General features: G+C 39.1%; 1 protein-coding gene across 5 annotated transcripts in view; it reads left to right on the top strand.

Annotated features, from left to right (window-relative positions):
- ATG16L2 (autophagy related 16 like 2) overlaps positions 1–27282 on the top strand; it is a 372678-nt gene extending 345396 nt beyond the window's left edge. For 4 of the 5 annotated variants that reach the window (XM_053708773.1, XM_053708771.1, XM_053708770.1 and 1 more), the window contains 2 exons: positions 20100–20201; positions 26797–27282. In XM_053708773.1, the coding sequence (XP_053564748.1) occupies positions 20100–20201; positions 26797–26890 (196 nt within the window). In that variant the 3' untranslated portion in view covers positions 26891–27282. The remainder of the gene's footprint in view (positions 1–20099; positions 20202–26796) is intronic. The other variant, XM_053708772.1, reaches the window with a different exon arrangement.
- The last annotated feature ends 343 nt before the right edge of the window (positions 27283–27625 follow it).

The following is a 27625-nucleotide window of genomic DNA, read 5'->3' as shown; positions in this document are numbered from 1 at the left end:
TCCTTTTTGTTTGTTTCTCGGGAAAGCGTAAGGGTCAGAAGGCTACTGCTACTTCTTTTTCCTTTTGGTTGAGAAGTATGATTCATTTTGCTTATGAGACTGCTGGACAGCAGCCTCCTGAGAGAGTTACAGCTCATTCCACTAGGGCTGTCTAGTTTTCTTGGGCATTTAAAAATAAAGCTTCTATGGAACAGATTTGCAAGGCTGCAACTTGGTCCTCTCTGCACACTTTTTCAACATTTTTATAAATTTGATACTTTTGCCTCAGCTGAGGCCTCTTTTGGGAGGAAGGTTCTTCAAGCGGTGGTGCATTCTGTTTAGGTCCACCTGTCTTTTTTCCTCCCTAGTCATCTGTATCCTCTAGCTTGGGTATTGGTTCCCACTAGTAGTTGATGACATTTTGGACTCAACATATCTTAGGAAAGAAAACAAAATTTATGCTTACCTGATAAATTTGTTTCCGGATATGGTGAGTCCACGACCCCACCCTTATATTTATTATATATATTTATTATAGTTATTTTTTACTAAACCTCAGGCACCTCTACACCTTTGTGTTATTCCTTTTTCCATTTCTCTTCGGTCGAATGACTGGGGATTATGGGAAGGGGAGTGATATTTAACAGCTTTGCTGTGGTGCTCTTTGCCGTCTCCTGCTGGACAGGAGAGATATTCCCACTAGTAATTGATTACATTGTGGACTCACCATATCCGGAAAGAATTTTTAGGAAAGCATAAATTTTGTTTTATTAGTACAAATACAAACAATGCAACGTTTCAGCCCTACAGGCCTTAATCATGCATATATTACACATTCACTAAAGCCTCTTAATTATAGGCCTGACAATTACCAATTAATTATCAACAGGTGAATACCTGATACATGTTACCTGTTATTAGCTCCATCTAGTGGTGCATTCTCATATAGCTCATAATAACCTGTATAACAAGATTAAAACATAATTAGAGAAGCAGTTTGATTCACTACTATCTTCCCTAGCTTTAAACAAAGACTGAAAAATCAATTTCCCTATTTAACCCTTTCGGGTGCATACTGACTAATTGGTGTATCCAAACAATTTCTTTTTGTTTGAGAACCTTCTCTCTATCACCTCCTGTCCTAAGTCTTCCTACATGATCAATAACTTGCCACCTGAGTTGGCTTCTAAAAAATGATGAGATACTGGTGCTTCTGTGTTACCACATCTTATGTTTGACTTATGCTGATTAATGCGTTTTCTGGCCTTTCTGGTCGACTCTCCTATGTAAATCATAGAGCATGGGCATTTTTTCAAGTATATAATATAAGTAAGATGGGATGTAAATATGGGAGAAAGAACTAAGAAAACACAAACAGAGAATAAAATGGTGTTCACCTCACAATTCAATCTCTACAGTGAAGAGGTAGCTAAAATAATAAGGAAACACTGGACAATCTTGAAATATTGTAACAGGGATGTGAATGCCTTTTAACAAAAAACAGTGATGGCATATAGGTGGGTAACAAACCTAAGAGATCACCTGGTAAGGTCTGAAGTTGGACCAGAGAGAACCACAAGACATAGCTATATCACACAGAATTCAGTGTCTTGGCTGCTCTAATTTCCATTAAATGATCAAGGGCGCAGAATTTGTCCACCCTAGAACAGGACATAAATTTGAAATTAAAGGGTACTATACATGTGAGACCACATATATTATATACTTGATAAAATGCCCATGCTCTATGATTTACATAGGAGAGTCGACCAGAAAGGCCAGAGAACGCATTAATCAGCATAAGTCAAACATAAGATGTGGTAACACAGAAGCACCAGTATCTCATAACTTTTTAGAAGCCAACTCAGGTGGCAAGTTATTGATCATGTAGGAAGACTTAGGACAGGAGGTGATAGAGAGAAGGTTCTCAAACAAAAAGAAATTGTTTGGATACACCAATTAGTCAGTATGCACCCGAAAGGGTTAAATAGGGAAATTGATTTTTCAGTCTTTGTTTAAAGCTAGGGAAGATAGTAGTGAATCAAACTGCTTCTCTAATTATGTTTTAATCTTGTTATACAGGTTATTATGATCTATATGAGAATGCACCACTAGATGGAGCTAATAACAGGTAACATGTATCAGGTATTCGCCTATTGGTAACTAATTAGTAATTGTCAGGCCTATGAGTAAGAGGCTTTAGTGAATGTGTAATATATGCATGATTAAGGCCTGTAGGGCCGAAACGTCGCATTGTTTGTATTTGTACTAATAAATGAAGTATTTTTTAAGTGGTGCTGTGGAAATTGTTGTATTTCCTATAGTTAAGGGGGAAGGCAGTACCCCCCTCCACGTGCATCACAACAAAGAAAAGAAAAAAAGCTGAATTTATTGTGTTGAGCCAAATTGGATGTCACAGTAACAGCAGTGGTCACTGGGCTAATTTCAATATTATTTACTAAAATCTAAGCAAAAAGATACATGTTTTTTTACAGTTTTTGCCACAGCTATTACATATGCCATGAAATATAAATATAATAATAGGATATTGTGAATCTGCTAATAAAAACAATATATAATGTGTGTGGGTCACTTACTGAAATTTGACTTACAATAGGGTTTAAATGTAGGTAGCAAAAAAATCTCAAATTGGCTCAGCGCTGGGGTGAAAAAAAGGCTTAGCAGCGAAAGGGTTAAGATACTGATAATATAACTTTCCTTGTGCCTGTGAAATGTACAAGTCGGAAATTAGTATTAATGAATCCCCTAGATGTTGTTTTACTGCTGGACTAGAAGGATTTTCTGTTTCTTACATGACATCAGACTCTTTACATCTAATTTGTTGTACTAACGTGATCTATGGCACATATATACAAAACAGAAGAAAGGACAAAAAAATGCAGGTTTGGATGTTACAATATAACTCTAAAAATATCTCTGAACCAATATTGGCATAACACAAATTTAATGGTACAATACTATTGTAAAATAAACATATAAGATCGACATATAAAATTAACATATAAATACACAAATGAAGACACCGGTGTCAGAAAAACATGTTAAAATGTATAAAAAAAAGGGACTGGATTATTGCATACTAATCATCCCAATAGTTTGACTATTTCTGTAGTGAGATTGTATTCAAATTTTGTTCGAATGTGGCTGTTGATTCCATCATATTAGCCGTATGCGTCAAGGCTGGAGATTAGTGATCTTAAATGTGGTGTTATAAAAATATACCATTTTTTTATTTTCCTTCTTGTGTATATATTAAGTGAATATGGAGTTGCTGAAGTAAAGTGTTTGTATGGTTTTCACTTAGCGTGAATCGAAGAGTTGAATTTAAGTGCTTATTCAATACCTGCTTCTTCCTCGCTGGCCGGCGTTTTTGTAGCCTCTGCGTTCGTTTGAAAATGTTCCTCTCCACGTCACCAATCACGTGATCTTGTCATATCCAATCAGAGAAAGGAACTCCTAAAGATGTTGAAATGGTAGCTCCTCGATGTGCAATGTCTCTTATTTTGCACTTATTTGTGATACAGATGTAGCAGTAATGTTGCAATATTGCTGTAAAAGTAATCCTCAGTTTTGTCACCACTAGGAAAGTATTATACTTCTACCTTCTTTAGCGGTATTATAACAGGATTATCAGATTATTGTCTACGCGTTTCGGCTGTGAAGCCTTTGTCAAGATGCCTTATTTTATCTGAGTCCTGCCTTTTTATTGCCCTCCTGCAATCAATTTCCTGGTAATTTTAACTCTTTCAATACTTTTAACTCTTTCATTGTTTTTTTATTGCTTTGTATTAGTCTTTCATTTTTTTCTCATTGGCAGCCTTTGTTTTTTCATTTCTGCGTTCATAAATTTTGCTATTTGTAATCTTGTGTTTTCACAAATAGGAAATATGGAACATTTTGTACAACAAAATATATATAAAGAATCTTATATCGAAAAAATCAAATATTGTAAATTTAGTACCTACGATATGCCAGACAATATTGGTTTCTGTAGTTCATCAAATATTGTGCAAACTTTACTGGAAATTAAAACACAGTACAAAATACAAAATTTACTTGAAAACAAAAATATATCTCCCAGTAGTATGATTCTATGTATTTACTGAATCATTCAATTTCCTAAAAAATGTCTCCAGTTATGAAATTGTATTTGAGACACATTTAGTAGTTTATACCCAGTATGTCAAAACACATAAAAAAAATACATGGAACTGATTAAAACATAGATATTTCTCTTGTAAAGGTGTATCCAGTCCACGGGTTTATCCATTACTTGTGGGATATTCTCCTTCCCAACAGGAAGCTGCAAGAGGACACCCACAGCAGAGCTGTCTATATAGCTCCTCCCCTAACTGCCACCCCCTCATTCTCTTGCAGCTCTCGACAAGAAAGGAAGTATCAAGAGAGATGTGGTGAATTAGTGTAGTTTTTTACCTTCAATCAAAAGTTTATTTTTAAACGGTACCGGTGTTGTACTGTTTTTACTCTCAGGCAGAAATTGGAAGAAGAATTCTGCCTGGAGGTTTGATGATCTTAGCGGTTTGTAACTAAGGTCCATTGCTGTTCTCACACATAACTGAAGAGTATGGAAAGAAAACTTCAGTTGGGGGGACGGTCTGCAGATTGCCTGCTTTGAGGTATGTTCAGTATATTTTTTTCTAGAGAGATGATAAGGTCTACAAAATGCTGACAGTGCCTGGTATATTTGAGGTAAGCCTGATACAGTGATTTAACAGCAACTGAGATCATGCTTGCAAAAAAGGGTAATATTCATGTTAATACTCTTATTACTTAGTGTAAAAATGTTTGCATGTTTTAGAGTAAAAACATTTTTTCTCTGAGGGTGATAAATCTTTATTTTGGGGCCTAGTTTTCCACATGGCTTGTTAGATCACTCCTAAAAAAGGCCCCCTGACTTTCAGTGCATGGTGGGAGGGGCCTATTTTCGTTTTCAGTCTGAGACATACAGCTTCCCTAAAGGAGTCCTCTGGCATCTAGGACCACTATAGAGGGTGTTTTTCCTGCAAAAAAATCGTGTTTAAGGGCAAGTAGGGCCACAGCAGAGCTGTGGCAGTGTGTTTGACTGTTTTTTAACGGTTTTTCCGTTTTTCTAATCCGTTTTGGGGCCTAAGGGGTTAATCATCCATTTGCAAGTGGGTGCAATGCTGCTTTAGTCTCTTATACACACTGTAAAAATTTCGTAGAGTTTACTATTTTTTATCACTGTTTTGCAGTTTATGAGGTAGTTTTTTTCTCTTAAAGGCACAGTACCGTTTTTATTTAATTGCTTTTTCACATTTATTAAAGTGTTTTCCAAGCTTGCTGGTCTCATTACTAGTCTGTTAAACATGTCTGACATAGAGGAAACTCCTTGTTCATTATGTTTAGAAGCCATTGTGGAACCCCCTCTTAGAATGTGTGCCAAATGCACCCACCTTTCTATAAGTTATAAAGACCATATTATGGGTTTTAAGGATTTATCACCAGAGGTTTCTCAGACTGACAAAAGGGAGGTTAAACCACCTAGCTCTCCCAATGTTTCAGAACCTATATCTCCCGCGCAAGTGACGCCAAGTACATCTGGCGCGTCCAATGCGTTTACCTTACAAGACATGGCAGCAGTTATGAATCATACCCTCACAGAGGTATTGTCAAAACTGCCAGGGTTACAAGGAAAGCGAGACAGCTCTGGGGCTAGAACAAATACAGAGCTTTCTAACGCTTTAGTAGCTATGTCTGATATACCCTCACAATGTACAGAAGCTGAAGCAGGAGAGCTTCTATCTGTGGGTGACATTTCTGATTCAGGGAAGGCGTTACTCCAGTCTGACTCTGAAATGACAGCATTTAAATTTAAGCTTGAACACCTCCGCTTGTTGCTCAAGGAGGTTTTAGCAACTCTGGACGACTGTGACACCATTGTAGTCCCAGAGAAATTGTGTAAAATGGACAAATACTTTACAGTGCCTGTTTACACTGATGTTTTTCCAATCCCTAAGAGGTTTTCAGAAATTATTACGAAGGAATGGGATAGACCAGGTGTACCGTTCTCTTCCCCTCCTGCGTTTAAACTACCCTAGCTAAGCGTACAACTATCCCCGTCGAGGACAGTTGTGCTTTCCTAGATCCAATGGATAAAAAATTAGAGGGTTTCCTTAAGAAAATCTTTATACAACAAGGTTTTATTCTCCAGCCTCTTGCATGCATTGCCCCAGTCACTGCTGCAGCGGCTTTCTGGTTCGAGTCTCTTGAAGAGGCTCTTCAGGTGGAGACCCCGTTGGATGATATCCTAGACAGGCTTAAAGCTCTTAAGTTAGCCAATTCATTTATTTCTGACGCCGTGTTTCATTTAACTAAGCTAATGGCTAAGAATTCATGTTTTGCCATTCAGGCGCGTAGGGCGCTATGGCTTAAATCCTGGTCAGCTGACGTTACTTCAAAGTCTAAGCTTCTCAACATTCCCTTCAAGGGGCAGACCCTATTTGGGCCTGGACTGAAGGAGATCATTTCTGATATTACTGGAGGGAAAGGCCACGCCCTTCCCCAGGATAGGTCCAACAAATTAAGGACCAAACAGACAAATTTTCGTTCCTTTCGGAACTTCAAGAGTGGTGCAGCTTCAACTTCCTCTACTACAAAACAAGAAGGAAATTCTGCCCAGTCCAAGCCAGTCTGGAAACCTAACCAGGCTTGGAGCAAGGGAAAGCAGGCCAAAAAACCTGCTGCTGCCTCTAAGACAGCATGAAGGAGTAGCCCCCGATCCGGGACCGGATCTAGTTGGGGGCAGACTTTCTCTCTTCGCCCAGGCTTCGGCAAGAGACGTCCAGGATCCCTGGGCTCTGGAGATAGTTTCCCAGGGATATCTTCTGGATTTCAAAGTCTCATCTCCAAAAGGGAGATTTCATCTTTCACAATTATCTGCAAACCAGATAAAGAGAGAGGCATTCTTACGTTGTGTTCAAGACCTTCTTTTCATGGGAGTGATCCACCCAGTTCCAAGGGAGGAACAGGGGCAAGGATTCTATTCAAATCTGTTTATAGTTCCCAAAAAAGAGGGAACTTTCAGACCAATCTTGGATCTCAAGATCCTAAACAAATTTCTCAGGGTCCCATCCTTCAAGATGGAGACTATTCGAACCATCCTACCTTTGATCCAGGAGGGTCAATATATGACTACCGTGGATTTAAAGGATGCTTATCTCCACATTCCGATACACAGAGATCATCATCGGTTTCTCAGGTTTGCCTTCCTAGACAGGCATTACCAGTTTGTGGCTCTTCCCTTCGGGTTAGCCACGGATCTTTACGAAGGTTCTAGGGTCCCTACCGGCGGTTCTAAGGCCACGGGGCATAGCGGTGGCCCCTTACCTAGACGACATTCTGATTCAGGCATCGACTTTTCAAATCGCCAAGTCCCATACGGACATTGTTCTGGCCTTTCTGAGGTCTCACGGGTGGAAGGTGAACGAAGAAAAGAGTTCTCTCTCCCCTCTCACAAGAGTTTCCTTCCTAGGAACTCTGATAGATTCAGTAGAAATGAAGATTTTTCTGACAGAGGTCAGGTTGTCAAAGCTTCTAACTTCCTGTCGTGCTCTTTATTCCACTTCTCAGCCATCAGTGGCTCAGTGTATGGAAGTAATCGGCTTAATGGTAGCGGCAATTGACATAGTTCCATTTGCCCGCCTACATCTCAGACCACTGCAACTTTGCATGCTCAATCAGTGGAATGGGGATAACACAGATTTGTCCCCTCTGCTAAATCTGGATCAAGAAACCAGAGATTCTCTTCTCTGGTGGCTATCGCGGGTCCATCTGTCCAGGGGAATGAGCTTCCGCAGGCCAGAATGGACTATAGTGACGACAGATGCCAGCCTTCTGGGCTGGGGCGCAGTCTGGAACTCCCTGAAGGCTCAGGGTTCGTGGACTCAGGAGGAAGCCCTCCTTCTGATAAACATTCTGGAACTAAGAGCGATATTCAATGCTCTTCAGGCTTGGCCTCAGCTAGCTGCGGTCAGGTTCATCAGATTTCAGTCGGACAACATCACGACTGTAGCCTATATCAACCATCAGGGGGGTACAAAGAGCCCCCTGGCGATGTTGGAGGTTTCAAAGTTAATTCTATGGACAGAGGTTCTATCAGATACACCATAGAAGGATTACTAATATCTGGACTACACACTGAACATATATTAAGTTTTAAATTGTATATTTATACAAAATTTACAGGATATGGATATGCTCTAATATGTATGCTTATATAAATTCTATATGGTATGGAATAGTCTTATGAATTGCCTACATCAGTAGAACCAGTTTTTTAACCAAGTTTTAAGTAAACGCTTTTTCTTATACAATTGTTCAGTTTTATTATTTACTTATCAAGTTTGAAGTAAAGTATATTTATAAAATTGCGCATGTATCATAGATATATTTTTTAAATCTAATTACTTAATACATTCATCAATCTAAGAAATATAGAACAAAAGAGTATTGAAAGATAGTAATCTGTACACAATAAACAAAAACCTATAAGAATAAGAGTAATTTAAAACAGCATTCTGTGCAGATGGAATAAATACATACGCACATACACACGTTCACTTCACTTCACACTTTATTTGCAACTAAACAATAAAAATTGTTGCATCAGGCAATTCTATTGTTGCAGTTAGGAGAATTAATCACCAACACATCTTTTTATCACCAGTTGTTTTAACACGAGGTAAACACTTTGTAGTGGATTCACGCACTCACATTTACAATATATACACAAGCATATCATTTAATAATGATCTTTGTGAGAATATTTTAAGGAAATTTTAGGAATAGTTAATAGAATTACAGTCCAACTCACAGCTCCTTTGAGCGCTCCCCACCCCCACCTTGCACAGAGGTTCACTCTTGCCATCTCTCAGCTATCCATATCCCAGGAGTAGAGAACTGGGAGGCGGATTTTCTACGTCGGCAGACTTTTCATCCGAGGGAGTGGGAACTCCATCCGGAGGTATTTGCCCAGTTGATTCAACTATGGGGCAAACCAGAACTGGATCTCATGGCATCTCGTCAGAACGCCAAGCTTCCTTGTTACGGGTCCAGGTCCAGGGATCCCAAGGCAGCGCTGGTCCTTCAGTCTGGCTTATGTGTTTCCACCGTTTCCTCTGCTCCCTCGTCTGATTGCCAAGATCAAGCAGGAGAGAGCTTCAGTGATTTTGATAGCTCCTGCGTGGCCACGCAGGAGTTGGTATGCAGATCTGGTGGACATGTGATCCTTTCCACCATGGACTCTGCCACTGAGACAGGACCTTCTACTTCAAGGTCCTTTCAAACATCCAAATCTAATTTCTCTGCGTCTGACTGCTTGGAGATTGAACGCTTGATCCTATCAAAGCGTGGTTTTTCCGAGTCGGTCATTGATACCTTAATTCAGGCTCGAAAGCCTGTCACCAGGAAAATCTATCATAAGATATGGTGTAAATATCTTCATTGGTGTGAATCCAAGGGTTACTCATGGAGTAAAGTCAGGATTCCTAGAATATTATCTTTTCTCCAGGAGGGATTGGAGAAAGGATTGTCTGCAAGTTCCTTAAAGGGACAGATCTCTGCTCTGTCTATTCTTTTACACAAACGTCTGGCTGAGGTTCCAGACGTTCAGGTGTTTTGTCAGGCTTTAGTTAGAATTAAGCCTTTGTTTAAACCTGTTGCTCCGCCATGGAGTTTAAATTTAGTTCTTAAGGTTCTTCAAGGGGTTCCGTTTGAACCTCTGCATTCCATAGATATTAAACTTTTTTCTTGGAAAGTTCTGTTTCTAGTAGCTATCTCCTCGGCTCGAAGAGTTTCGGAGTTATCTGCTTTACAGTGTGATTCTCCTTATCTGATTTTCCATGCAGATAAGGTAGTTTTGCGTACCAAACCTGGGTTTCTTCCTAAGGTAGTATCTAATAAGAACATCAATCAGGAGATTGTTGTTCCTTCATTATGTCCTAATCCTTCCTCAAAGAAGGAACGTCTTTTACACAATCTTGATGTGGTTCGTGCTTTAAAGTTTTTATTTACAAGCTACGAAGGATTTTCGTCAAACATCTGCTTTGTTTGTTGTCTACTCTGGACAGAGGAGAGGCCAAAAGGCTTCGGCAACTTCTCTATCTTTTTGGCTAAGAAGTATAATACGCTTAGCTTATGAGACTGCTGGCCAGCAGCCTCCTGAAAGAATTACAGCTCATTCCACTAGAGCGGTAGCTTCCACATGGGCTTTTAAAAAATATCCCACAAGTAATGGATGAACCCGTGGACTGGATACACCACAAGAGAAATAAATTTATCAGGTAAGCATAAATTTTGTTTTTTAAACACATGGATTTTTTTTACAAGTGTCCACTTAATATGTGTTGTGATCTAATATTATTTTAGCTTAATTGGGTCATAATTGCATAATGGGTACAGAGTAAATGCTCTTTTATTTTAAGTCTTTATGGTATGTGCTATGTGTCACACCTATGACATATCTTGTGTCCTTGCTATATAATAGAGCTCAGATCTAATTCACTGTAGGGTCCCTAATCTGTATATCAATTCAGCTTCTTGGTGTTATAGTCTTTTTTCCATATTGCCTCCCGTGCCATCACTTTTGACTTTCTTTATACCCCAAAATAGCATTTCATTTGGATCACTTTTATGTTTTTCTTTAAAATGTTTATATAGCCTAGTATCATCCTTCTCACGTTCTATACTCCTTATATAGTATCTCACAAAAGTGAGTACACCCCTCACATTTTTTGTAAATATTTTATTATATCTTTTCATGTGACAACACTGAATAAATGACACTTTGCTACAATGTAAAGTAGTGAGTGTACAGCCTGTATAACAGTGTAAATTTGCTGTCCCCTCAAAATAATTCAACACACAGCTATTAATGTCTAAACCTTTGGCAACAAAAGTGAGTACACCCCTAAGTGGAAATGTTCAAATTGGACCCAATTAGCCATTTCCAAATTGGGCCCAAATGTCTATTTTGTGTGGCCACCATTATTTTCCAGCACTGCCAGTCCATCACCTTTACGCTCAGCTTCTTTAGCAAGGCAGTGGTTGTCTTGGAGGTGTGTTTGAGGTCATTATCATGTTGGAATACTGCTCTGCGTCCCAGTCTCCAGAGGGAGGGGATCATGCTTTGCTTCAGTATGTCACAATACTTGTTGGCATTCATGGTTCCCTCAATGAACTGTAGTTCCCCAGTGCCGGCAGCACTCATGCAGGCCCAGACCATGACACTCCCACCACCATGCTTGACTGTAAGCAAGACACACTCATCTTTGTACTCTTCACCTGGTTGCCGCCACACACGCTTAACACCATCTGAACCAAATACGTTTATCTTGGTCTCATCGGACCATAGGACATGGTTCCAGTAATCAATGTCCTTAGTCTGCTTGTATTCAGCAGTCTGTTTGCAGGCTTTCTTGTGCATCATCTTTAGAAGAGGCTTCCTTCTGGGAGGACAGCCATGCAGACCAATTTGATGCAGTGTGCAGCGTATGGTCTAAGCACTGACAGGCTGGCCCCCCACTCCTCCCAAAGACCACCTCTGGATATGAGGCTGAACACGTGCACTCAACTTCTTTAGTCGACCATGGTGAGGCTGTTTTGAGTGGAACCTGTCCTGTGAAACCGCTGTATGGTCTTTCGCACCGTGCTGCAGCTCAGTTTCAGGGTCTTGGCAATCTTCTTATAGCCTAGGCCATCTTTATGTAGAGGAACATTTTTTTTTCAGATCCTCAGAGAGTTCTTTCCCATGAGGTGCCATACTGAACTTCCAGTGACCAGTTTGATATGAGTGTGAGAGCTATAACACCAAATTTAACATATCTGCTCCCCATTCACACCTGAGACCTTGTAACACTAATGAGTCACATGACACTGGGGAGGGAAAATGGCTTATTGGGCCCAATTAGGACATTTCCACTTAGGGGTGTACTCACTTTTGTTGCCAACGGTCTAGACATTAATGGCTGTGTGTTGAATTATTTTGAGGGGACAGCAAATTTACACTGTTTTACAGGCTGTACACTCACTACTTTACATTGTAGCAAAGTGTCATTTCTTCAGTGTTGTCGCATGAAAAGATATAATAAAATATTTAGAAAAATGTGAGGGGCGTACTCACTTTTGTGAGATATTGTATGTTCCCTTATTCTGTCTTTGAGTTTTCTGCTCGTTTGCCCTAAATATTGTAATTTACACAAGCATTATAACATATATATATAATATTTTTATCACTGCATTTAATGGTATCATTGATTTTGAAAATTTCTTGGGTGACCTCAGATCTTACTAATTTTGTTTTATTGCTATGTTTGCATGATTTGCAATTATTGCATGGAAAAAAAGCCTTTCATATCTCTCCCTGATGTTTTTGTTTATTTTGTTTATGGTATTCACTCGGTGACATTATGTTTTTTTAGGTTTTTTTGCTGTCCTAAAAATTATCTGCAGTTTTTCACTGATTTTCTCACTGGATCACTTTTTATTAGGAGCCAGTGTTTAGAAAATATTTTTGTTATCTGTTTTTGTTGGCAACAATAAGTGGTTATAAAGGGGAATTTTATTGGATCAGTTTCTAGTCCTTCAATTGTTTTTTCTTTACATGTTTTAAAATATCTCCTCTATCCATGTTTTTTTATTTAATTTCTTGTTTTGACAATTTTGTCTCTATGATAAGCTTTATTTTTTTTTTTATCTTTCAATTAGTGTATACGATTGGATCTCAAACTCATTTATGTTAGAGCAGATTCTTCTCATTCGTAAGAGTTGACCTTTTGGATTGTTATTTTTCCATCTTTCATGGTAGCAGCTTTTATAGTCTATATAATTATTAGTGTCCACCTTTTTGAAAAAGATTCTAGTGGAAATGTCTTTGTTTTGGATTTCAATTTCTATGTCAAGGAAGCTAACTTTTGATCTACTATACTCATGAGTAAATTCTAAACCCAAGTTACTACTGTTCATGTCTATGAACAGACTTAGCAATTCCATTCCTCCTCTCCAAATGATCATCGATGAAACGTCTATAGAGTATGAGATTCGCTCCCCATGCGCTATCTCCAAGGAAACATTCCTCAAAGTGTACCATAAAGAGATTTGCATAACTGGGTGTGAATCTCGTGCCCATAGCCATTCCCCTAATTTGTTGAAAGAAGCCATCATTAAATTTGAAATAATTATTGTGTAGGATAAATTCAATACACTCTGTTATGAAAGACCCCTGACAGTTTGTCATTTCTTCATCTCTGTCTAGAACAGCTTTTACTCCCAGGTTGTGTGCAATACATGTATAAAGTTAGCTGACATCACATGTATCTAAAATAAAATTTCTTTCCTAAGACATGGAGAGTCCACAACGTCATTCCAATGACTAGTGGGATATTCACTCCTGGCTAACAGGAAGAGGCAAAGAGCACCCCAGCAGAGCTGTTAAGTGTCACTTACCTTACCCATAACCCCCAGTCATTCTCTTTGCCTCTGTCAATTGAGGAAATGAATTTGGTGTCTGAAGATATTTATTCCTTTTTTGGGTACTTTTCCCTGCAAGCAAGGATTGAGGTTTAGCTGTGTTCTCGTCAATCTCTTGAGTAAGAGTAGTGGTGGCTTTTAAGCAGTTAGAAAGTGGTGAGGTTGTCCTTGTTTTGTTTTCTAACATACTTGTTGCCCTAGTTATAGAAAGCCAGAGTTGGTTACTCTGTTCTTTTTTTTTTTCTACAGGACTCTGATAGGAGTATGTGTCCTGTCACGCCTTGTGAGCGGTCTTCCTGCCGGACAGCTGAATTTGCAGGTAACTGCTTTTGTCTTCTAGGTATTGGAGACTTGCACTTTTCAGGAGTTTTTATTTCTGCAGACTTAATAGGACTTATTTAATCCTTGGTTAGGATTTATTTGGGCAGCGGGCAGGCATTTTTTGTATGTGAGGGAGACTATGGGGTTAACTTTTCCCTTATGTGTTATGGGATGGTTCCTGAGGCTGAAGGGTGTTTATTTGTGAACTTATTTTTTATTGTTGGTAAGCGCTAGGGAATAGCGTTTTAATCAATTTTTCACCTTTGAGTCTCTGTTAGCTCAATGAGGTAACTAAGAGTGCACACTTTCTGTGCCGATTACGTGACAGCCCACTCTTCCGCTTGTATGCTGAGTGGAGCGGTTTCTTTCTCTGTGAGTTTTCTTCAGTGACGGCTGTGAGAGGCTTCGTTGGAGCTGTCTTTTATTTATATCTGCTTCTAACGGTTACGGCAGGACACCTCAGCCTGACTGAGGTGTAGAGGTGTATGTTATATTTTTCTGTTATAGTGCTTACTGAAGGATTCCAGTTCCTTCTTAAAATGGCAGTAATGTTTTATTTGTCTTCATTACTTTTGAGGTAATATCTTAGCTATGGACACTGAACAGGAGTTTGCTTCATGTGATAAATGTTTATTATGTTTAGAGGCTCAAATTGTTAAAGATAAATTACTCCCTTCTGAACTTATTTTCTCTCAGGATAATGCTGTTCAGTATATGCCACAGCTTTCTCCTCAAATGTCCCAAGCCTCAATGCCATCACATACAGTGCCCTGCAGTTCCTATCAGCCCCCTAGAGGAGTATATTTGCCAACAGATTTTGCTGCACAGTTGTCTTCTGCGGTAACTGCAGCTTTGTCTGCTTTTCCCATGTTGGGGAAGCACAAGAGGAAATCTAAACATTTTTCTGATTGTAAGGTGTCTGTCTCATCTGCTGCTGCAAAGGTTAACCTCCCTCATAAGTATAAAATCCTTTGACTGATTCTGAAGAAGTAAACTTCAGGTTTAAGCTTGAATACCTTTGTTTACTTCTTAAGGAAGTACTCACTTCTTCGGATGACTCTGATTCTTCTGTCGCTGTCAATCCTAAGAAATCTAGTAAGCTTAACAAATACCATGTTGTTCCTTCCTCTGTGGAAGTGTTTTCTGTTCTAGACCGTGTGTCGGAGATCATTACACAGGAATGGGATAAGCCAGGGATTCCTTTTTTTTCCATCTCTTGTCTTTAAAAAGCGCTACGGAATTTGGCGGCGCTATACAAATAAATGATAATAATAATAATAATGTTTCCTGTTGCTGAATCCATTCGAGACTATTTTGTGGCTATTTTTACTCTTGCCAAGAGAACCACAATTCCAATAGAGGATAACTGTTCTTTTAAGTATCCCATGGACAAAAAGCTGGAGGCTTTTTTAAAGAAAATGTATGTTCATCAGGGTCTACAATGGCAACCTGCAGCTTGTATTGCCAACGTAACAAGTGCAACATCTTATTGGTGTGATGCTTTGTCCGAATTGATTTTAGGGGAGACTCTGTTAGAGGAGATCCAAGATAGGATTAAGGCTCTCAAACTAGCCAATTCCTTTATCTCTGATGCTAACATGCAAGTCATTAGACTGGGAGCCAAGATGTCTGGCTTCACTGTCCTAGCCTGCAGGGCTCTGTGGCTGAAATCTTGGTCAGCTGATGTTACCTCCAAGTCCAAGCTCCTGTCTCTACCTTACAAGGGTAAGACCCTGTTTGGTCCTGGCCGAGTTAATTTCTGAAATTACGCGTGGAAAGGGGTCCTTTCTACCACAAGACAAGAAGAATAGACCTAAGGAATGTCAAAGTTCTAATTTTCGTTCCTTTCGTAGCTTCAAAAGTCTTCCTCTCCCTCCTTCAAGCCGGAGCAGTCCAAGTCCTCTTGGAGATCCAATCAGACTTGGAACAAGGGGAGCAATCAAAGAAGTCTTCATCTGAGGCTAAGTCAGCATGATGGGTCAGCCCCCGGTCTGGGATTGGATCAAGTGGGGGGCAGACTTTCCTTGTTTTGACAAGCATGGCTATGTGATGTCCCAGACCCTTGGGCTGTGGACATAGTATCTCAGGGTTACAAAATAGAATTCAAGACTCGTCCTCCCAGGGGCAGATTCCTCCTCTCAAAGTTGTCTGCGGATCAGGTAAAAAGAGAGGCATTCTTAAGCTGCGTTCAGGACCTTTCCTCCCTGGGAGTGATAGTTCAAGTAAGGGAACAGGGCCTAGGATTCTATGCAAATCTGTTGGTTCCCAAAAAAGAGTGAACTTTTTGACCCATTTTAGACCTAAAGTGTCTCAACAAATTTCTCAGGGTACTGTGGTTCAAAATGGAAACCATTCGTTCCATTCTGACTTTGGTCCAAGAAGGCAGTTCATGAGGACCATAGACCTGAAGGACGTGTATCTTCATATTCCCATCCTCAGGGATCATCACCAGTTCCTGAGATTCGCTTTTCTAGACAAGCACTTTCAATTTGCTGCTCTTCCGTTTGGCCTGCCACAGCTCCCAGAATTTTCACAAAGGTCCTGGGTGCTCTCTTGGCAGTTGTCGGGTCTCAGGGAATTGCGGTAGCATATTGGTTCAGGCTCCATCTTTTCAAATAGCAAACTCTCATACAGAGATCTTGTTGTCTTTTCTACGTTCCCACGGATGGAAACTGAATCTGGAGAAGAGTTCCCTTGTTTCAACTTCAAGGGTGTGTTTCTTAGGGACCATCATAGATTCCCTATCTATGAATATTTTTCTGACGGAGATCAGAAAATCCAAACTTCTCTCCTCTTTCCTCTCTCTACAGTCAACTGTTTGGCCATCAGTGGCTCAATGCATGGAGGTAATTGGTCTAATGGTCGCTTCCATGAACATCATTCCCTTTGCTGCATTCCATCTGAGAGCTCTACAATTATGCATGCTCAGACAATGGAAAGGAGACGATTCAGATCTGTCTCAGAAGATAGATCTGGATCAGTTGACAAGAGACTGTCTCTCATGGTGAATTTCTCAGGATCATCTGTCTCAGGGCACATGCTTCTGGAGACCCCCCTGGGTGATTGTGACCATGGATGCCACTCTGCTAGGCTGGGTAGCAGTCTGGGACTCGTTGAAGGTTTAGGGTCTATGGACTTGGGAGGAGTCTTCTCTCCCTATAAACATATTGGAGTTGAGAGCAATCTTCAATGCCCTGATGGCTTGGCCTCAATTGTCCTTAGCCTGGTTTATCAGGTTCCAGTCTGACAACATCACCTCAGTGGCTTACATCAACCACCAGGGAGGAACTCAGAGTTCCTTGGCCATGAAGGAGGTGGCTCGGATTATTCAGTGGGCGGAAGCTCACAATTGTCTTCTATCTGCCATCCACATTCCAGGAGTGGACAACTGGGAGGCAGATTTTCTGAGCACACACACCTTTCATCCCAGGAGTGGGCTCTCCATCCGAAGTTGTTCTCTAGGTTAACCCTCAAGTGGGGGGTGCCGGAGTTGGATCTGGCATCTAGTCAGAACGCCAAGCTTCCAAGGTACGGTTCAAGGTCAAGAGATCCTCAGACTGCTGTGATAGATGCTCTGGCGGTTCCTTGGAACTTTGGTCTAGCATACCTGTTATCTCTGTTTGCGCTCCTTACACAAGTCATTGCTCCTATCAAGCAGGAGAGAGCTTCTGTAATTCTAATTGCTCCTGCATGGCCTTGCAGGATCTGGTTTGCAGACCTAGTTACCTCTGCAGAAGGACCTTCTAACTCAGGGTCCTTTCCTCCATCCAAATCTCGTTTCTCTGAAGCTGACTGCATTGAGATTGAACGCTTAATTCTAGAGTCAGTCATTGATACAATGCTTCAGGCTCGCAAGCTTGTTACTCATAAAATTTACCATAAGGTATGGTGCAAATACCTATATTGGTGTGAATTGAAGGGCTTCTCTTGGAGTAGGGTCAGGATTCCTAGATTTTTGTCTTTTCTCCAGGAAGGTCTGGAGAAAGGGTTGTCAGTCAGTTCTCTGAAATATCAGATTTATGCATTATCTATTCTTTTACATAAGCGCCTGGTGGATGTGCCAGATGTTCAATCCTTTTGTCTGCCCTGGTCAGAATTTAAACCTGTTGCTCCTCCTTGGAATCTTAACCTAGTTCTTAGAGTTTTGCAGCATGCTCAGTTTGAGCCAATGCATTCTGTAGATATTAAGTTGTTATCTTGGAAAGTTTTGTTTCTTATCGCTATTTGTTCTGTTTGCCAAGTCTCTGAACTCTCGGCTCTGCAGTGCGATTCGCCTTACCTTATTTTTCATACGGATAAGCCAGTTCGTACTAAATTGCGGTTTCTTCCTATTAATCAGGAAATTGTTGTTACTTCTCTCTGTCCTAATCCTTCCTCTCAAAAGGAACGTCTGTTGCATATCTTGGATGTTGCGCGTGCTCAGTCTTCTGCCCTGTTTGTTTGTTTCTCAGGAAAGCGTAAGGGTCAGAAGGCCACTTCTACTTCTCTGTCTCTCTGGTTGAGGAGTATGATTCGTTTTACTTATGAGACTGCAGGACAGCAACCTCCTGAGAGAATTACGGCTCGTTCCACTAGGGCTGTCTCCTCTTCTTAGGCTTTCAAAAGTGAAGCTTCTGTGGAGCAGATTTCCAAGGCGGCAATATAGTCCTCTCTGCAAACTTTTAAATTAGTATGTAGAGTTTCACTGCCTGATAAATTTATATTCCTTTGTAATGGTTTTATTATAAAATACTTTTTAGTGCTAATTTCCTAGTGAATTCATTTGTTGTTTAATGTTTCAAATTTATTTTGTTACTTTTTCCTCTTCGTTCATTACTTTCTGGCTTAGATTGAATATGCCCCTTGTTTCTATTTGACTTTTTTTTGTTGCTCTCTTGTTTTCTATTGCCTCCTCCCCTACTTCCTCTAATCTTCTTTTTGTTTTTGAAGGATAGTGCGTTTTTATTGGGCCTCTTTCTAAAAAAGTATCTCTTGAAGTCCCTGGTCTTTGTATTTCGTACTCTGTTTCTTCTAGTGTGTTATGATTTTCCCTCAAAAAATGGTTCATATCTGTTACGTGTTTCTATCCTCTATTTTTCCTGACCCCTGTTTGGTGGATAAGTATTTGTCCTTCTGTTCTCCTTTTGGTTATCTCTCCTCCATGTACTGTATATATGGGGTTTTGTCTAAATTCATTATTTCTTCTAGAACTCGATTTCTTTTCGAGTTGAATACCAGTTTCTTTCTCTTTTCTCAAATTGGTTATAACTGTTGTAGTATCTGTCATCCTCATTTCTATTTCTAAAATTTCTATAGTTTCTGGTTTCATGTTCTTGATAATTGGGCCTTCTGTCTGTATTTACCTGTCTGTGATCTATGGCACATAACCTTCTCAATAACTAAACTATAGAGGGTGCAATCCATAGTGGATGTAAAATATATATTTAGATTTGTAATGGGGCTTCATTTTGTAATTGGGCCATGTTTTTTGATTGAGACTCACCCCCTTAAAGGTACATTAAAAACAGAATTAAACTTTTATTGTTCAGATAGAGCATGCAATTTTAAATGACTTATCTGGTATCCTTTGTAGAAAAGCATACATAGGTACACTCATGAGCAGCAGGACCTACTGGGTGCTAGCTAGTGATTGGTGACTTCACACGTATGCATGTCTGCTCTCCGGATCCCAGTAGTGAATTTGTTACTTTGGAGTCGACTTTTAACTGTGTATGGATTAAACACCTATGCAAAAGCAACAGTGCAATAATACAAAGCTCTAAAACATTAGAGAATTTTCTTTTTGCACTTTTCCGTCCCTTTAATTATATTATCAAAAAAATATTTTTTTTTTCTTGTCACTTTTTTTTTTATTTCTGACATTTTTAACTATGCTGTCTGATTAGACGACTCAATAATAATGAGTTCATCAGTGAGGTGTAGGCACAATCAGATTGAAACGAGTAGTTATAGGCCATAAATAAGTTTGGTAAAAACAAAAGTGCATTTTTGTTTCTTTTTATGTTCAAAGTGACTTCCCCTTGCTGTTTGATCTCAAATACTGATTTCAGCCTCATCAATTATGTCAAAATAAAGCAATGAAACTACTGCACACACCTAATAACGGACAGTCAGTTTTACAAAGATAACCTTCCAGGGATGACATCGCTTTTTTGAGCACTCTGTTGTAAGGTTATTTTTTTAATGTTTTCTTCAGATTGTGTGTATATAATATTGTATTTATGTGTACAGAACTAAAAGATATAAGTAAATATTTCTTTCTATATCCTCAGCCCAGATGGAAGTTACAGTACAGCTGGGTCTGCAGATGGCACAATCTTCATATGGAATACAAGAACAGGGTCTCTGGAAAGAACGCTTGATGGGCACCACAAGTAGGTGTCTAACCCACAATCACATATGTGTGATAACCGGACAATGAAACATATTGTGTTATTTACCCAATTGGTTACAATGTATCCACTTTATTTCAACACTGCATTGTATTTTAAACCCAGTGAACTGTTTAATCAGGTTTGCAACAATATTCTGTATTATGTTTAAAGGGATACAAAACCCACATTTTTTCTTTCATGATTCAGATAGAGCATGCAATTTAAATCAACTTTAAAATTTACTCCTATTATCAGTTTTATTCGTTCTCTTGCTATCTTTAATTGAAAAGCAAGACTGTAAGCTTAGGGGCCGGGCCATTTTTTGTTCAGCACCTGGGTTGTGCTTGCTGATTGGTGGCTCAAAAATGGTCCGGCTCCGTAGCGTAGATTCCTGCTTTTTTCAAATTAAGATAGCACAAGAACAAAGAAAAATGAATAAAAGGAATAAATTACAAAATTGCATGCTCTATTTGAATCATGAAAGAAAAAAAAAATGGGTTAAGTATCCCTTTAAAGGTATGGCTTTACATACAAGGTAGTGAACAGCTCACATATATCTTGCCACTTATATGTGAGTGCTAAATCAAAATTTCCAAGTACTCACAACATCCCAGCTTGCTGGCATCTGGCACAGCACTCACTTATTTTCTCTATGGACATTTATACACCAAGTGTATAAAGTTATAGGAAAAAGTAATTTATTGCTTTAAAATGTCTCCAGAAATCAAATCACATATTGACATTATTTTGGTCTTATTAGACATCAGTATGTGATTTCTTATTTGCTGCACTGTGAAGATAATGTAGTGCATCATAACCAAAATAAGTTGGTGAATAAAAAGATGAAAGAACCACCCGCAGCTGTGAGTTTAGTGACTTACAATAGTATAGTAGAAAACCCCATAGTTCTCCTATTGATGCATTTGCACTTTAATAAATTTGCTTGGTATGTCTGGTATTGAACATCCAGACCACCAGCAGCGGAAATAAGTAGCAATTATAGTCCCAAAGACTTGGGGTTAACAAATATTTAACTTTATTTAAACATTGTTAAAAAGTAGATCTGACACATTTTCTTCTTCTGCTGCGTATTTCTGTGATGTCAATTTTTTAAAATATTCCTTACTAAACTGTTATGCATACACCACTGGAACGTTGGATTTTGACTACCGTCAAAGTTTTTCCCTTTTAATGTGTTCCAAATTAACTCTTTTACCTGCTGGAGTGAATGTAATTGTTTACAAATAGTTCCTTTATCTTTACATTTGCAATAACTGCTTTTGCCTCTTCAAAGTGCCACCTATTCTGAAAATATGAATGCTTGTATGGTCTCTAGAAAAGCTTTGTAAACATTAGATACCAGCATGAATTAACCTCCCAGTGGGGTGTGGTAAAGAGAGATTGTTGTATCATAAATAGCTGGTTTTGCTCGTTGAACTCTGCCAGCCAAAATGAACATTTCAATACCTGGGGGTCGATCCGATATAAAGCGTCGCCCGCAAAAGCCGGCGACGCCAATATTTGCGCGGATTTGGTATCACATATACGGCGTAACCTAGAAGTTACGCGCGTATATTTCTGCCGTCGCCCGCAGTTTTTTGGGCCATAGGCAGGTATACCAAACCCGCGCAGTTTGGTATCCAATATGCAGCGTAAGGACTTACGTGGCGAAAATGGAGAAAACTTACTCCATTTTCACCTCGCCACAAAAAGCAGCCGTAAGAAGCCTTACGCTGACTATTGGAGCCCCGTAACTCCCTAAACTAACTAGAAAATAAACCTAACACCTAACGCATGCGCAATGTCTATCTCCCTGTCAACCGCGATCTGCTAAAATAAACCTAACACCTAACGCATGCGCAATGTCTATCTACCTGTCAACCGCGATCCCCCCCCCCCCGAAATCCCTAATAAAGTTATTACCCCCTAAACCGCCGCTCCCGGACCCTGCCGCCATCTACATAAACTAACCCCCTACTGTGAGCCTCTAAAACCGCCGCCATCTACCTTATCTATCCCCTAATCTGACCCCTTACACCGCCGCCACCTATATAAAAATGATTAACCCCTAATGTAAGCCCCTTACACCGCCGCCATCTCTATTAAAATGATTAACCCCTAATTTAATCTACCTACCCCGCCGCCAGCTATATTATCTATATTAACCCTAAGTATATTATAGTTAATATAGGTATTACATTATATATATTAACTATATTAACCCTAATTATATTAGGGTTAATATAGTTAATATAGTTACTATAGTATTTATATTAACTATATTAACTCTATCTAACCCTAACTAAATTTATATTAAATTAATATAATTCATTTATAAACTAAAATGTTCCTATTTAAATCTAAATACTTACCTATAAAATAAACCCTAAGATAGCTACAATATAATTAATATTTACATTGTAGCTATGTTAGGGTTAATATTTATTTTACAGGTAAATTGTTAATTATTTTAACTAGGTATAATAGATATTAAATAGTTATTAACTATTTAATATCTACCTAGTTAAAATAATTACCCAATTACCTGTAAAATAAATCCTAACCTAAGTTACAAATACACCTACACTATCAATAAATTTAATAAACTACTAACATCTATCTAAAAATACAATTAAATTAACTAAACTAAATTACAAAAAAAAACAAACACTAAATTACAAAAAATAAAAAAAAGATTACAAGATATTTAAGCTAATTACACCTATTCTAAGCCCCCTAATAAAATAATAAACCCCCAAAATAAAAAAAATTCCCTGCCCTATTCTAAATTCAACAAATTTCAAAGCTCTTTACCTTACCAGCCCTTAAAAGGGAATTCAGCTCTTTTACATACAAGAAATACAATACCCCCCCCCATTACAACCCACCACCCACATACCCCTATTCTAAACCCACCCAAACCCCCCTTAAAAAAGCCTAACACTACCCCCCTGAAGAGCTCCCTACCTTGTCTTCACCACACCGGGCCGAACTCCTGATCCGATCCGGGCGATGTCTTCCTCCAAGCGGCAAAGAAGAATTCTTCCTCCGGCGATGTCTTCCTCCAAGCGGCAAAGAAGAATTCTTCCTCCGGCGACGTCTTCCTCCAAGCGGCAGCAAAGTCTTCATTCTTCCGGCGGCATCTTCAATCTTCTATCTTCGCTCCGCCGCCGCGGAGCATCCATCCCGGCCGACTGCTGAACTTGGAATGATGTACCTTTAAATTACGTCATCCAAGATGGCGTCCGCCGAATTCCGATTGGCTGATAGGATTCTATCAGCCAATCGGAATTAAGTTAAAAAAATCTGATTGGCTGATTGAATCAGCCAATCAGATTCAAGTTCAATCCGATTGGCTGATTGGATCAGCCAATCAGATTGAGCTCGCATTCTATTGGCTGTTCCGATCAGCCAATAGAATGCGAGCTCAATCTGATTGGCTGATTGGATCAGCCAATCGGATTGAACTTGAATCTGATTGGCTGATTCAATCAGCCAATCAGATTTTTTTAACTTAATTCCGATTGGCTGATAGGATTCTATCAGCCAATCGGAATTAAGTTAAAAAAATCTGATTGGCTGATTGAATCAGCCAATCAGATTCAAGTTCAATCCGATCTGATAGGATTCTATCAGCCAATCGGAATTAAGTTAAAAAAATCTGATTGGCTGATTGAATCAGCCAATCAGATTCAAGTTCAATCCGATTGGCTGATTGGATCAGCCAATCAGATTGAGCTCGCATTCTATTGGCTGTTCCGATCAGCCAATAGAATGCGAGCTCAATCTGATTGGCTGATTGGATCAGCCAATCGGATTGAACTTGAATCTGATTGGCTGATTCAATCAGCCAATCAGATTTTTTTAACTTAATTCCGATTGGCTGATAGGATTCTATCAGCCAATCGGAATTAAGTTAAAAAAATCTGATTGGCTGATTGAATCAGCCAATCAGATTCAAGTTCAATCCGATCTGATAGGATTCTATCAGCCAATCGGAATTAAGTTAAAAAAATCTGATTGGCTGATTGAATCAGCCAATCAGATTCAAGTTCAATCCGATTGGCTGATTGGATCAGCCAATCAGATTGAGCTCGCATTCTATTGGCTGATCGGAACAGCCAATAGAATGCGAGCTCAATCTGATTGGCTGATCCAATCAGCCAATCGGATTGAACTTGAATCTGATTGGCTGATTCAATCAGCCAATCAGATTTTTTTAACTTAATTCCGATTGGCTGATAGAATCCTATCAGCCAATCGGAATTCGGCGGACGCCATCTTGGATGACGTCATTTAAAGGTACATCATTCCAAGTTCAGCAGTCGGCCGGGATGGATGCTCCGCGGCGGCGGAGCGAAGAAAGAAGATTGAAGATGCCGCCGGAAGAATGAAGACTTTGCTGCCGCTTGGAGGAAGACGTCGCCGGAGGAAGAATTCTTCTTTGCCGCTTGGAGGAAGACATCGCCGGAGGAAGAATTCTTCTTTGCCGCTTGGAGGAAGACATCGCCCGGATCGGATCAGGAGTTCGGCCCGGTGTGGTGAAGACAAGGTAGGGAGATCTTCAGGGGGGTAGTGTTAGGCTTTTTTAAGGGGGGTTTGGGTGGGTTTAGAATAGAGGTATGTGGGTGGTGGGTTGTAATGGGGGGGGGGGTATTGTATTTCTTGTATGCAAAAGAGCTGAATTCTTTGGGGCATGCCCCACAAAAGGCCCTTTTAAGGGCTGGTAAGGTAAAGAGCTTTGAAATTTGTTGAATTTAGAATAGGGCAGGGAATTTTTTTTATTTTGGGGGTTTATTATTTTATTAGGGGGCTTAGAATAGGTGTAATTAGCTTAAATATCTTGTAATCTTTTTTTTATTTTTTGTAATTTAGTGTTTGTTTTTTTTTGTAATTTAGTTTAGTTAATTTAATTGTATTTTTAGATAGATGTTAGTAGTTTATTAAATTTATTGATAGTGTAGGTGTATTTGTAACTTAGGTTAGGATTTATTTTACAGGTAATTGGGTAATTATTTTAACTAGGTAGATATTAAATAGTTAATAACTATTTAATATCTATTATACCTAGTTAAAATAATTAACAATTTACCTGTAAAATAAATATTAACCCTAACATAGCTACAATGTAATTATTAATTATATTGTAGCTATCTTAGGGTTTATTTTATAGGTAAGTATTTAGATTTAAATAGGAACATTTTAGTTTATAAATGAATTAGATTAATTTAATATAAATTTAGTTAGGGTTAGATAGAGTTAATATAGTTAATATATTAACCCTAATATAATTAGGGTTAATATAGTTAATATATATAATGTAATACCTATATTAACTATAATATACTTAGGGTTAATATAGATAATATAGCTGGCGGCGGGGTAGGTAGATTAAATTAGGGGTTAATCATTTTAATAGAGATGGCGGCGGTGTAAGGGGCTTACATTAGGGGTTAATAATTTTAATATAGATGGCGGCGGTGTTAGGGGCTCACTTTAGGGGGTTATAGATATAATATAGCTGGCGGCGGGGTACGGGAGCGGCGGTTTAGGGGTTAATAACTTTATTAGGTTGCGGCGGGGTACGGGAGCGGCGGTTTAGGGGTTAATAGCTTTTTTATTGTTAGGCTAGTGAGGGGGGATAGCGGATAGAGGGTTAGACAGTGCGGGCTATGTTAGGGAGGCGTGTTAGACAGTGCGGGCTATGTTAGGGAGGCGTGTTAGACAGTGCGGGCTATGTTAGGGAGGCGTGTTAGACAGTGCGGGCTATGTTAGGGAGGCGTGTTAGACAGTGCGGGTGTTTTAGACTTTAGTCAGGTTTTATAGGCGCCGGCAGTTTCTAACGTGGCGCAAGTCACTGGCGACGCCAGAAATTTGTACTTACGCAGATTTCTGGACATCGCTGGTTTGTGAGACTTACGGCACGTTAGCATCTGACGGCGACCTATATGGGATAGCTCGAGTTGCGAGCTGAAACTGCGGGCGACGCCGGTTCCCTCGCTTGCGCCGCAAACTGCGATCGATATCGGATCGCGCCCCTAATTATTAGACAAAAAGAGATAATATGACTAGGTCTGCTTTCTGCAGGGCCAGCTCATTTAAATGTGCATCTAATTGAGAACAATAGGTGATGGTTTTAATTAGAAAAAAAACACACCGCTATTTCAAATACAAAAATAAGCACAAAGGAACAATGATATAATACTCTGAAGTTAATATAAGTCATTTGGAACACATTAAGAGGAAGCACATTCTACAGTACAGTGCCCCTTTAAGAAAACTGGGTTTTAAAATACACATTTAAAGAGAGCTCTGGCATGGCAGTGTATTGCTGATACTCAACAAAAGCTGGTGAGCCAGTATTTAGCGACATATGCACGTAGCTGCAGGGGCAAACACATGTGTTATATGCAAATAGTCGTGCAGTAAGATTGACAGCTTTGCTGCCAGATGTGCAGCTGTGCTTCACAATGAGTTTCAGTACAAACAGGTATTTTCCTGTTTTTAAAAACCTATAAAAAGAAAAAATATTCTGAACCTGTTAAACTCTATTGACCGCATCCCGGCTAAAGTATTAATCTTTTTTTCTTTGTAGTGCTGCAGTAAATGCTGTGACCTGGTCCATGTCAGGAACATACTTGGTCAGCGTGGATCTTAAAAAGAAAGCTGTCCTGTGGAGTGAATACTGAAAGCTTGCTGGCACCTACACCATGTTTGTATCCAGTGCTACCAAAGTCACTGCACACAGCACTGTGCTGATCTTGTGTCCAGAAGAAGGGCAGGTGTTTAATTCAGCCAAAACCTTGTGCCATCATCTCTCTTTGCATTAAGCCTCCTGTAAGGAGCAAACATTGCAGAGGAATTATTCTTCGTCCCTTATTTGGGGCACAGAGTTTCATTTATGCGACTAAGGGATTTCCCACTACTTTTGCTGCCATAAAACCTAATGTTACTCTGCATACTGTATGAATTGTGCTGACCACAAATACTAAGAATACGGACATTCATAATTCAATTGTAGCGTGCCATAATAAAAATATAATGTGTCCTAAATTATATTAAAAATAACTATGTTCTGTGACTCTGATATAGCATATTTCCTCCCAGTTAATTCCTTTAATTTATATATATATATATATATATATATATATATATATATATATATATATATATATATATATATATATATATATATATATAAAATAAACATATAGTGTGTGTATATATATATATATATGTATATTATATATATATATATATATATATATATATATATATATCCATTCTGATGTCGCTATTAGGTTTAAATTAATTTTTTGTTTGTGTGTTTTAACTTATTTTCCTAGGCACTTAAAGGGACAGTATACACTCATTTTCATATAACTGCATGTAATAGACACTACTATAAAGAATAAGATGCACAG

Source organism: Bombina bombina, chromosome 3, assembly GCF_027579735.1.
Source record: "Bombina bombina isolate aBomBom1 chromosome 3, aBomBom1.pri, whole genome shotgun sequence".
Taxonomy (NCBI): Eukaryota; Metazoa; Chordata; class Amphibia; order Anura; family Bombinatoridae; genus Bombina; species Bombina bombina.
Note: the sequence above shows the minus strand (reverse complement) of the source record. Positions and strands in the feature narration are given on the sequence as shown.